General features: G+C 46.0%; 2 protein-coding genes across 2 annotated transcripts in view; both read left to right on the top strand.

The window, feature by feature from the left end:
• Positions 1–693: 693 nt before the first annotated feature.
• On the top strand, positions 694–10689 carry LOC121876170 (potassium/sodium hyperpolarization-activated cyclic nucleotide-gated channel 4-like). The gene is made up of 4 exons (XM_042381126.1): positions 694–711; positions 1021–1415; positions 6922–7124; positions 10601–10689. The coding sequence occupies exons 1-4, from the start codon at positions 694–696 to the stop codon at positions 10687–10689; spliced, it is 705 nt and encodes a 234-aa protein (XP_042237060.1).
• Positions 10690–11774: 1085 nt separating this feature from the next.
• Positions 11775–12897, top strand: part of LOC121878253 — a 28479-nt gene continuing 27356 nt past the window's right edge. Inside the window, 1 exon segment of the mRNA XM_042384346.1 lies at positions 11775–11956. Within this exon segment, the coding sequence (XP_042240280.1) occupies positions 11822–11956 (135 nt within the window). The 5' untranslated portion in view covers positions 11775–11821.

Raw genomic sequence — 12897 nt, forward strand, 5'->3', positions numbered from 1 at the left:
AGAGGGGAGAAAGTGTTGGGGAAGAGGTTGGACGAGGAGGAGGAGGAGGAAAAGGGAGAGAACGTTTTTGGGGAAGAGGAGGAAGAGTAAGAGAGAGCCTCTCACTAAGATATTATCCTCAGAGGTGTGTGTGTGGGGAGGGTGTGTGTGTGTGTGTGCTTAAATCAATATAAATAAATAGCATAGTACCAATACCACTTGTAAGGAAAACCCACACACACACACACACACACACACACACACACACACACACACACACACACACACACACACACACACACACACACACACACACACTCTCTCCTTCCTCTCCCAATACACAGACCACAGAGGAAAAGGAGAGGAAGAAGGAGGGTAAGGGAGCGATCAAAGGCAATGCCAACCAGTGATAACATATATGACCCATTTATATGATTGTCGACGTCGTCTTATTGACAGTTGATTTTCATTGGATGGGAGGAGCGTCACGTGGGGCGTCTGGCCAACCAATCGTAAACCCAGCTTGAGAAACGAGTGCAGTGATTGGTGGAATGAAAATCGGGTCGAGTGTTTTAACGAATCATAAACTGACTTGAGAAACGAGTGCAGTGATTGGTGGAATGGGCGTTATGTGCGGTGTTAGCCAATCGTAAACTGGCTTTAGAGACGAGTGCAGTGGACGTGCTAACCCCAACATAGACACACGCTAACAACATGAAAATCAAGGAGAAAGTTGTGTTATTTCCTCCACCAGGATAATACGTCGAGTTGTAGCTTGAAGGTGAGTGTTGAGATGGCAGTGGGAGACGGTCTTCAGGGAGCTAGAGATGGAGACTGAGAGACGAGCACATCCAAGAAATTAGAGATTATGAAGAGATGTGGTGTGTTGTCCTCCCAGTGGCTCACCTGTGGTAACTACTCTTGTTGACGTATTATACCAGTCTGTTGTGTGGCCATGATGATAACTAACTATTGTTCTCCCTCAGGGTAAGATGGCCGGGTAAGCAGGCTGGCGGCGAGTCACGGGAGCCGTGAGGGGAGTGGGGCCGGGGGGGTGGCGGCAGCCCACCCAGGGGCGGCATTCCCGGCACCAGCGGTCCGGGCGGCCCTCCCCCACCCTCAGCAGCTGCCGCGGCTGGTGGCACGGCCCGGCGGGGCGGCACAACCAGTGGACAGGGCGGGCCAGGGCGGGGCCTCCCCTCTGTATCATCAGGAGGACAGGTGGGCGGCGAAGGTGGCCAGTATGGTGGTCCTGGGGGCGGCGGGGGCGGCGGTGGTACCCTGGAAGACACCCTGGAGCAGTGGAGCCGCAACCCACTCTTGTGTTGGCTGTGTGAGGAGCTGTACGACAGCCTGCCTCCTGGCCTGCTACCACACCTTCCCCACTGCCTTAGACCCAGACTACACGACTCCAAGATAGTGTGTCCGCTGTGTGGGTGAGTATCTCTCTCTCCTCACCCTGATCACCTCCCCCCCTCACCCTGATCACCTCCCCCCTCCTTCCTGATGGGGTGAGAGAATGTAATATCTCACTGTTGACGTCTACTAATGACCACTCATTACCACCTCTCACTTTACCCCCCCCTCTACCCTGCACCCCACCCCTCCTCCCCACTCTAACTGGCCCTGGACCTGTCAGAAGCTGACGAGACCATTTGAGAACTGAAGGGGAACTGTCGAGACCTGTTAAGACCCGTAATTGAACCTAACCTAATCTAACATGATCCAATGCTAACCATATTGTTCTCTTTAAATTTGTGTATTTTCTCTTATTTTTCTCTCCTTATCTCTTTTTCATTCTCTTTAATTATCTTTAATTTCTTTCATGTCTTCCTCTATATCTTCTCTCATTTCTCTTTTTAGTTCTCTGTCTCTTAATTTTCTCTTATTTCTCGGTATTTTATCTTCTAAATTATCTTTTTCTCCTCTTTCTATTTCCTTCTCTACTTCTTTTTCTTCATCTCATTATATCTCTCTCATATCTCTTCTTTCTCTCTCCATATATTTCATCTTATCTCTTACTCAATTCTCCCTTTCTCTCTTTACATTATTCTTGATACGTTTCTCAATTTTTATTATTATATTTTATTAATTTATGTACCGTATATACATCTTATTTATCTATATGTATTCTTATTATATTATTCCTAAATAAATTATACGAAATTATCATTATTACGTTATAAGCTAATGATTATATGTGTGTGTGTGTTTAGTGAAGTGTATTAGCGGAAACAATTAAATACTGGAACTACTTTACGCCACACCGCTATATAACACCTCCTCTTGTGTACCAATCCGCGGAGAGCTTTTATGGCGTCAAACATCTTTGTCCATTAGGAGCCAATCAGCGAGAGGCTTTGATAACGTCAATCATCTTTGTCACTTAGGAGCCAATCAGTGAGGACCTTTTATAACGTCAAACATCTTTGTCACTTACGAGCCAATCAGAGATGCTTTGATAGCGTCCAACACTTTACACACACACACACACCCAGGGAGACAATCACCCAGGGAGCTTTTGTTACCTGCAAACACTTTACACTCACATGGAGAGGGAGAGTGAGAGGCTTCAACACTTTGACTCTTAAAATTAGAAGTGTTACGTTGTTGTGACATTGGAGGTTACGTGTGACAAAATATTCCCACCACGGCATCCTGTCAACCAATCAGAAAGAGGAACTTCAATGACGTCACGTACCCAAAACTCTTAAAAGTCCACGACTCCGCGAAAGACTTTGATAACGTCACGCTCCTTTGAAATAGGAGAGGCGATCAGTGAACAAAAGTATTGGATGAAGCCCCGTTCCTTTGATGCTTGGAAGCCGATCCTACGGGAAAGAGCTTCTGTGACGTCACAAGCCTCAGACTCTGGAGGCCACTAACCAACGAAAGGTATCCATGACGTCACCTTTCTCAGACACAAGAATCCTCCAATCAGTGAGCAAAAGCATCCACAACGTCACGCAACTCAGACACAACCAGAGCCAATCAACGGTGACGTAGCTCGCCTCAGCATCCAAAATCCCACCAACCAGAGAGAAGTATGTATAACGTCACGAACTCAGACACTTTCTGGGGCCACTATTCGTCATTGTCTGAGTAGGAAAAAAAAGGCCCCGCCCTTCCTCCAATCTCTCTCACTCCCATCCAGCCCCTCCCAAACCCCTCCCAAACCCCTCCCACATCCCTCCCAAACCCCTCCCACACCGTAAATTGATAGGGAAAGTTTGATAATCTGCCTTAACATTTAGATTATTGTACATTCTTCCCGGGGGAAATTGGCGCCTCGTACGGTTGAATTAAACTCAAGTTGAGGATAAAAGAGAAACTTCCTCCATTTAATTTTTTTCTTTTTAAGTTATAATTTAAATGATAAACTTCCTTCTTGACTTTTGTTAATACGGCCGCTGAGGAGATTATTCCAGCCTTCCTGTTGTTGTTCTTGTTGTTTATTTGTCTGTGATGTTGTTGTTATGGGTGTTTGTGTTGTTTTATGAACAAGACAACACCAGTATGAACAAGACAACGCCAGTATGAACAAGACAACGCCAGTATGAACAAGACAACGCCAGTATGAACAAGACAACGCCAGTATGAACAAGACAACGCCAGTATGAACAAGACAACGCCAGTATGAACAAGACAACGCCAGTATGAACAAGACAACGCCAGTATGAACAAGACAACACCAGTATGAACAAGACAACGCCAGTATGAACAAGACAACGCCAGAATGAACAAGACAACGCCAGTATGAACAAGACAACACCAGTATGAGCAAGACAACACCGGTATGAACAAGACAACACCAGTATGAACAAGACAACGCCAGTATGAACAAGACAACGCCAGTATGAACAAGAAAACGCCAGTATGAACAAGACAACGCCAGTATGAACAAGACAACACCGGTATGAACAAGACAACACCAGTATGAACAAGACAACACCAGTATGAACAAGACAACGCCAGTATGAACAAGGCAACGCCAGTATGAACAAGACAACGCCAGTATGAACAAGACAACGCCAGTATGAACAAGACAACACCGGTATGAACAAGACAACGCCAGTATGAACAAGACAACCCGAGCAGACAAGACAACGCCAGTATGAACAGAACCAACACCAGGTATGAACAAGACAACGCCAGTATGAACAAGACAACGCCAGTATGAACAAGACAACGCCGAGTATGAACAAGACAACGCCAGGTATGAACAAGACAACGCCAGTATGAACAAGACAACGCCAAGTATGAACAAGACAACACCAGTATGAACAAGACAACGCCGGTATGAACAAGACAACGGTATGAACAAGACAACGCCAGTGAACAAGACAACACCAGTATGAACAGGAACAACGCGCCGGTATGAACAAGACAACATCCAGTATGAACAAGACAACGAAAGTATGAACAAGACAACACCGGTATGAACAAGACAACGCCGGTATGAACAAGAACAACACCAGTATGAACAAGACAACGCCAGTATCAGAACAACACAAACAAGACCCGGATGAACAAGACAACGCCGAGTATGAACAAGACAACTTGGTATGAACAAGACAACACCAGTATGAACAAGACAACGCCGGTATGAACAGAACAACGCCGGTATGAACAAGACAACAAAACCACCATATGAACAAGATAACACCAGTATGAACAAGACAACGCCGGTATGAACAAGACAACACCAGTATAAGCAAGACAACACCGGTATGAACAAGACAACACCAGTATGAACCAAGACAACACCAGTATGAACAAGACAACGCCAGTATGAACAAAACAACACCATTATGAACAAGACAACGCCGGTATAAACAAGACAACACCAGTATGAACAAGACAACACCAGTATGAACAAGACAAACGCCAGTATGAACAAGACAACACCAGTATGAACAGAACAACGCCAGTATGAACAGACAACACCGGTATGAACAGAACGCCAAGTATGAACAGACAACACCAGTATGAACAGACAACACCGTATGAACAGACAACACCGAGTATGAACAAGACAACACCAGTATGAACAGACAACACCAGTATGAACAAAGACAACGCCAGTATGAACAAGACAACGCCAGTATGAACAAGACAACACCAGTATGAACAAGACAACACCAGTATGAACAAGACAACGCCAGTATAAAACAAGACAACGCCGGTATGAACAAGACAACCCAGTATGAACAAGACAACACCAGTAGCAAGACAAGACAGCAAGCAGTAAAAGACAACGCCAGTATGAACAAAGACAACACCAGTATGAACAAGACAACACCAGTATGAACAAGACCAACACCAGTATGAGCAAGACAGCACGGTATGAACAAGACAACATGAAACAAGACAAGACAGTATGAACAAGACAACGCCAGTATGAACAAGACAACACCGGTATGAACAAGAACCAGCACCGGTATGAACAAGACAACACCAGTATGAACAAGACAACACCAGTATGAACAAGACAACACCAGTAGAAGAAGACAACACCGGTATGAACAAGACAACACCACGGTAACCGAACAAGACAACGCCAGTATAACAAGAAAACACCGGTATGAACAAGACAACGCCAGTATGAACAAGACAACACCAGTATGAACAAGACAACACGGTATGAGCAAGACAACGCCGATGAACAGGAACAACACCGAATGAACAAGACAACACCGGTATGAACAAGACAACACCAGTATGAACAAGACAACGCCAGTATGAACAAAGCAACACCAGTATGAACAAGACAACACCGGTATGAATTAAGACAACACCGGTATGAACAAGACAACACCGGTAGTAGACAAAGACAACACCAGTATGAACAAGAACAACACCAGTACTGAACAAGACAACGCCAGTATGAACAAGACAACACCAGTATGAACAAGAACCTTCCAAATATAAACAGGACAACACCAGTATGAACAAGACAACACCAGTATGAACAACACGTATGAACAAGACAACGCCGGTATGAGCAAGACAACAGCGGCGAGCGGAGTCATACTCGTGTTTACATTTCGTGTATGAGTCTCGTATTTTTCCTCTTGGCGTCGTGTTTTTCCTTCAGACGGCAAGATATTGGGGGGGTGGAGAGGCCGGCTGCTCATTGGTCCGTGCGAGACAACGCCGACCAATCATAAGATTACAAGTTTCTCTTTCAATATCCCGTTGGTTACGAGGGTAGTTAGACTCCTCCAATGGGATGTGAGAGTTGAGATTTAGCCAGCTAATGGTTCGGGGTTATGACGGCTACTCGCCAATCAGGAGGAAGACTGGCGGCAGGTTAGACCCAGCTAGATTTATTTCATCAGATGATTAAATGTCTTCAACCTGCCTATACTACCTAACCATCTAACCATCTAACTCAAGCCAACCCACTAACCTTAACCTAACTAACTCTCAACCCATCCCTAACCCATCCTTCTTCTCCATCTAACAAAATCTAACCAAACCCAACCTAACCTAACCCCTAACCCATCCTAGCAATCTAACCGACAACGATACTTGCTTCTCCTAAGCCTGCCAGTTTCCTTTACTCCCGGACTGCAACAATGTTAATAAGCTGCGCTAACCAATGAGCTCATACTAAGTACACACACACAACACACTATCTCTCTCTCTCTCTCTCTCTCTCTCTCTCTCTCTCTCTCTCTCTCTCTCTCTCCTGGAAGGTAGACTGAGAGAGAGGGCCTAAGCAAACCTATATCTCTCTCCCCCTACCTCCTCCTCTCTCTCTCTCTCTCTCTCTCTCTCTCTCTCTCTCTCTCTCTCTCTCTCTCTCTCTCTCTCTCTCTCTCTCCTGCAGGAAGGTGACGGAGCTGAGAGAGAGAGAGAGAGACAGACAGGTAAACGACCCTATATCTCTCTCTCTCCCCCCCCCTCTATTATCTCTCACACGAATCTCTCCTGCAGGAAGGTGACGGGGCTGAAGGAGGGACAGTTACCACCACGAGACAACCTGATGGTGTTCCTGGTGGAGTCGTCGTGTGAGGAGAGGCCCCAATGTGCCAACTGTGATAAAACTAACCAGTCCGCCATGTTCTTCTGTAATACCTGTGGTCAGTGGCTGTATCTATGTCTCACTTACTGTTTTTTGTCTCTGTCTTTCAATATCTGTGTGTCTGTGTCTGTCTTTGTCGCTGTCTATCTGTCTCTGTCTGTGTGGCTGTGTCTATCTGTCTGTTTCTGTGTCTGTTTCTATGTTTTGTCTGTCTGTGTATATCTTTATCTGTCTGCCATTGTGCTGTGATAAAACTAACCATTCTGTCATGGTCTGTCTGTGTGTCTGTCTGTCTGTGTGTCTGTACCATTTGTGATAATATTAACCAGTTTGTCATGTTCCCCTTTCCTTTACTCTCCCAGCTCCCCCTCACTCCCAGCTCCCCTCACTCTCCACCCCTCCCCTCACTCCCCCTCACTCTCCCAGCCCCTCACTCAGCCCCCCTCACTCTCCCACCTCCCTCCACTCCCCCTCCTCTCCCAGCCCCCTCACTCTCCCCACCCCTCCTCTCCCAGCCCCCCCTCCCTCTACCCCCACCCCCTCACTCTCCCACCCCCCTCCACTCTCCCCACCCCCACCCCTCCACTCTCCCACCCCCCACCCCTCCTCTCCCACCCCCCTCCCTCCCCACTCTCCCACCCCCCCCCCTCCTCCCATCTCCCCAACCCCCTCCCACCTCACTCTCCCAACTCCCCCTCACTCCCACCCCCTCACTCTCCCCCCTCCTCTCCACCCCCTCCCTCCCCCCCCCTCACTCCCACCCCCTCCCTCCCACCCCTCACTCCCACCCCCTCACCTTCCCAGCCCCTCACTCTCCCACCCCCCCTCCTCACTCTCCCCACCCCCTCCTCACTCCCACCCCCCTCCCTCCTCCTCCCACCCCTCCCCCTCCTCCCACCCCCCTCCTCTCCCCTCACTCCCACCCCCTCCTCTCCCCCCTCACTCCCACCCCCTCCACTCCTCCCACCCCTCCTCCCACCCCCTCCTCTCCCCCCCCCTCCACTCCCACCCCCCTCACCCCTCCCACCCCCCCCCCTCCTCCCACCCCCCCTCCCTCCTACCCCTCCTCTCCCACCCCCCCTCCTTCCCCAACCCCCCCACCCCTCACTCTCCCAGCTCTCCCACAGCCTCTCTCTCCCACAGGTCAGGTGTTGTTGTTGTGTGGTCATGCCAGGAAGAGACACACGCCAGGCTCGGATGTTTTTCCATCTTCATGATATAATACATGTCAAGAGAGGTGAAAGAATGAGGAAGGTGAGTGTCTCTCTCTCTCTCTCTCTCTCTCTCTCTCTGTACCTTTTCTTATTTAGCCAAAAAAAAAAAAACATCTCCATATACCGTGATTACATACATACATACATACACACATACATACATACACAAGGCAGTGATATCATAATGCCACAGAAATTGTTGGGTGTATACAGTGACTGGCAGCAGCTTTGAGATAGAGATTGTGTTAGTTAGGTGTGCCCAGTGTAGTATACAATATACACCGATTGTATTATACACCACACGCATACACACACACAGGTTGTAGCTCCTCTTGCAGTTTGTATTGTGATATATAACCAAGAATATAGTTATCTTGCATCGAGAGAGAGAGAGAGAGAGAGAGAGTTGAAGCCTCCATACCATGAACTGTGTTAATCTTGCTTGTTTGGGTGTATGAGTGTGTGTGTTTGTGTGAGTACATGAGTGTTTGTATGATGTACACTGTGTGCATGTTGGTGTGTGTTGGTATTTATCTTTTGTCAATGTGTGTTTATTTGTTGACATGTTATGGGGATTAGCAAAAGAAGAAACAAATACGGAAATACAAAAAAAATGAAAACAGATCAATAGAGAAACAATATAATTATGTATGTTGTGTTGTCAAAGTAAGAGAAACAATTGAGACCTTGCAATTGTGTGTAAATGAGGCAGAAAGTCAGATCATCAACCCGGGACTTGGTCACATATGGCAGCAGGGTCTACCATTAGTCACCACATTATGCTTCTAATATCTTCCTAGGCGGTAGTACCTCCCTGGCTACTATCAATATGATGTTATGTATATATTAGGTTAGGTTTAAAGGCCTCCTGTCCAGTTTAACTTCTGGTGGGGTGAGTGTTTATCCATGTACGTCTCCGTGTGTGTGTAATAAATAATAATAATAATAATTAACGGTTTATTGAAAAAATTCTGCAGCCCGAAGGCTGAAAATATACATTGGACATAAATGACTTATTACATACATTGATGGTTTAACAAAAGCCTTCATTGGAGAAAGGTAAAGGAACATACAGTGAACATACAGATTAATGTAGGTGTTGAACAGCAAACTCGTAGTGTAGTAACTCCCTCCCAGATGGTGTTAGGAGGGACCTCACGTGGTGTAGTAATTCCCTCACAGATGGTGTTAGGAGGAACTCACGTGGTGTAGTAGTTCCCTCAGATGGTGTTATGAGGGACCTGGCGTGGTGTAGTAATTCCCTCGCAGATGGTGTTATGAGGGGCCTCACGTGGTGTAGTAATTCCCTCACAGATGGTGTTATGAGGGACCTCACGTGGTGTAGTAATTCCCTCACGGATGGTGTTATGAGGGGCCTCACGTGGTGTAGTAATTACCTCACAGATGGTGTTATGAGGGGCCTCACGTGGTGTGGTAATTCCCTCACAGATGGTGTTATGAGGGACCTCACGTGGTGTAGTAATTACCTCACAGATGGTGTTATGAGGGGCCTCACGTGGTGTAGTAATTCCCTCACAGATGGTGTTATGAGGGGCCTGACGTGGTGTAGTAATTCCCTCACATATGGTGTTATGAGGGACCTCACGTGGTGTAGTAATTCCTTCACGGATGGTGTTATGAGGGGCCTGACGTGGTGTAGTAATTCCCTTACAGATGGTGTTATGAGGGGCCTGACGTGGTGTAGTAATTCCCTCACATATGGTGTTATGAGGGACATGTGTAGTAATTCCCTCACAGATGGTGTTATATGAGTGAGGTTTGGTCTTAGGCCTTCCTATCGTAGACGGATTAACACATCACTGGTTGTTGTTGGGTCTCACTGGCCGTTATCACTGGGTACCTGGGACCTCACTGTGTGAAGGTTAACTTGGGTACGACTGTTACTGTTGAGTTGTTCTCACTGACTTAAGCACTGTTCACCACTGTTCATCTCTGTTTAACACTGGTTCCATTCCTTTCCTAAATGAAATTGTAACTTCTGGCGAGAACTTGTTGATATTCCGGTGGGGAGGAGGGTTCAGGGGAGGGGGTTGGTATGGGCCAACTTAACAGGTGACCTGGCTGCTCCGAGAGGAGCGCCAGGTACGTCTTGAACCTTCGGTGGTCAAGGATGTGTGTGTGTGTGTGTGTGTGTGTGTGTGTGTGTCAGACATGAAACAATTAAATAACTTTTAAAATACTGGTTAACTTAACATAATCGAGAAATAAAAAGAACACTAACTAAACTATTTAAATTTGAAACTTAATAACCCCCACGCCTGGTAATAATCAGAATTGAAAAAATAATAATGTCATTAAAATATTCCAAGCGTCATTATGACCACTAATTACTCAGCAATCGACATATGGGCCATAGATTCTGAATCACCATACTCATATATTGAACAAACTCCTATTGAACACGTGATATTGGTGCCGAAACATGCAGTGAGTCTAATGGCTTAAGAATATTTGTCCATAAATATACTTTTCTCTCGGAGTTGAAATTTAAGTGTTGAAATGGTTAAGTCCTTCCTGAATAACACAAAAACACCTAAAAGACACCTCGGAAACCCATAGTTGGTGAGTATCTAGTCTGAGAAAGTCGTCTGCGAAATTTTGTATGGTTATTTGGGTGTACATGCATGCCTGGAAGTATAACGTACATGTGTGTGTGTGTGTGTGTGTGTGTGAGAGAGAGAGAGAGAGAGAGAGTTCCACGTCATGTAAAGTTGACCTACCAGTACATGTCACCCCCACCCCACTAACACACACACACACACAACACACACACACACACACACACACACAACACACACACACACACACACACACACACACACAATTGTAGATTGGTAAATGGAATATCAGTCTGTGTGTGTGTGTGTGTGTGTGTGTGTGTGTGTGTGTGTGTGTGTGTGTGTGTGTGTGTCAGTGTGTGTGTGTGTGTGGATGGATTTCATGACTAGCCCGCCCCTATTAGCGAGCTGCACTTACAGCCAGTTGAAATACAGTAAAATCTGATTAGTCGTTTTAATTGGTCCAGTCTGATGCCGAATATCTGTAGCTTCTGGATGTTGTGTTTACTATTGTAATTACGTTCATTAACTCTTATACCTGCTTTATTTTGTAAAGGTGTGGGAGGCGGGGGAAGGAAGGTAGGTGGGAGAGAAGGCAGGGTAAGGGTGAGGAGATGGTGGAGTGAGGGACAGTAAGGGAGGGAAGGATGGTGAGGGAGAGAGGGAGGGAGGGAGGAGGGGCACTGTTTGTCCATGAAGGATCTTTTTTAATATGTTGTGGCGGGAACTTTAAAATGTTTCTCTCTCTCGCCTTAATTTACCTGGTTGTTGTTGTGGTGACGGTGGTTGTTGTGTGTGTGTGTGTGTGTGTGTGTGTGTGAGTGATGATTAACGTGTGTGTATATATGCTTAACGTCGCTATGTATATTATGCTCAACGTATGTATATATACTAATATACTGTATATAATAATCAACGACTTATGTTTCTCTCCTCCTCTTCCTCCCCCTTCCTCTTCCTCCACCCTCCTCTTCCACCTCTTCCTCCGACAGTGCACGGTGCATGGAGAGCCACAGATCATGTTCTCCACCACCAAGAGGACTATGTTGTGTATCACTTGCTTCAGAGAGTCATCCATCGACGCCCGCCTTCACTGTATCGACCTCGAGACCGCCTACTCACAGGGGTGCAAGAAACTCGACAGGGCTGTAATGGTAAGTGACTTTTCCCCGCCTCCTCCTTCTCTCCCCACCCCCCTACTCCGATCCCACTCCGACCCTCTCTCCCTCTCCTTTTCTTCACCAACACTTATCTCTTCCTTCTTTCTTCCTCTTTTTTATTCTTTCTTTCGTCTTCCCTTCAACACTATTACCTACCCCTCCTCTCCCCCTCTCCACCACCTCCCCCATCTCCAACACCACCTCTAACCCTCTTTCTCCACCACAAACGCCTCTTCACCACTAACCTCTCGTCTTGTGCAAGGCTTCAGGGTGGGGGGGGGGGGGGGTGGTGGGGTCAGTGATGCTCTCTTTTTTATCGCGTCTGTGTGTAGATGTTTGAGTTACCCCTCTTAATACTGTTTCATTTTCTTTGATACGGTTTGTTTACTTTCGTAGGTGCATGCTTGATTGTGTGTGTGTGTGTTTGTTTGTTGGTTTTTCAAGGATGTTTGTTTGTTTGTTTGTGTTTTTTTGTAGGTGTTTGATGTGTTTTTTTACTTGTATTTATTATGTATGTGTGTTTGTTTGAGATTTGAGCGTTATGAATTTGATGTTGACTTTAGAATATGTATGTATGTATGTATGTTAGATTGCTTCGTGTTACCGACCTCTGAGACACACACACACGCACACACACACACACACACACACACACACACACACACACACACACTTAAGTAAACCTAATTTGTAGTGAAAGAAAAAAAAAGTGTGTAATAATAATAATAAATAATAATAAACGGTTTATTAATAGAGTTGCAGCCGGTGACTGAAAATATACAGACTTACATTTGATTTAGACATAATGATATAATATGCGTTGAATACATTTACAGGGCTGTACAGTACATAAATCAGGAGTTGTTTATTATTTTAACAATAGATGGGATGGTGCTGTTCTTATATTTATCGGTGCGGGCTCTGAATTTTGTTGT

The sequence above is a fragment of the Homarus americanus genome, unplaced genomic scaffold, assembly GCF_018991925.1.
Source record: "Homarus americanus isolate GMGI-L3 unplaced genomic scaffold, GMGI_Hamer_2.0 scaffold33468, whole genome shotgun sequence".
Taxonomy (NCBI): Eukaryota; Metazoa; Arthropoda; class Malacostraca; order Decapoda; family Nephropidae; genus Homarus; species Homarus americanus.

Excerpts from the sequence above, each read along its gene's own strand:
- LOC121876170 (XM_042381126.1), top strand. Across the intron at positions 1,416-6,921 it reads ATAGTGTGTCCGCTGTGTGG|GAAGGTGACGGGGCTGAAGG; the intron begins GTGAGTATCTCT and ends TCTCTCCTGCAG. Across the intron at positions 7,125-10,600 it reads GTCTCTGTCTTTCAATATCT|ATTCTGAATCACCATACTCA; the intron begins GTGTGTCTGTGT and ends TATGGGCCATAG.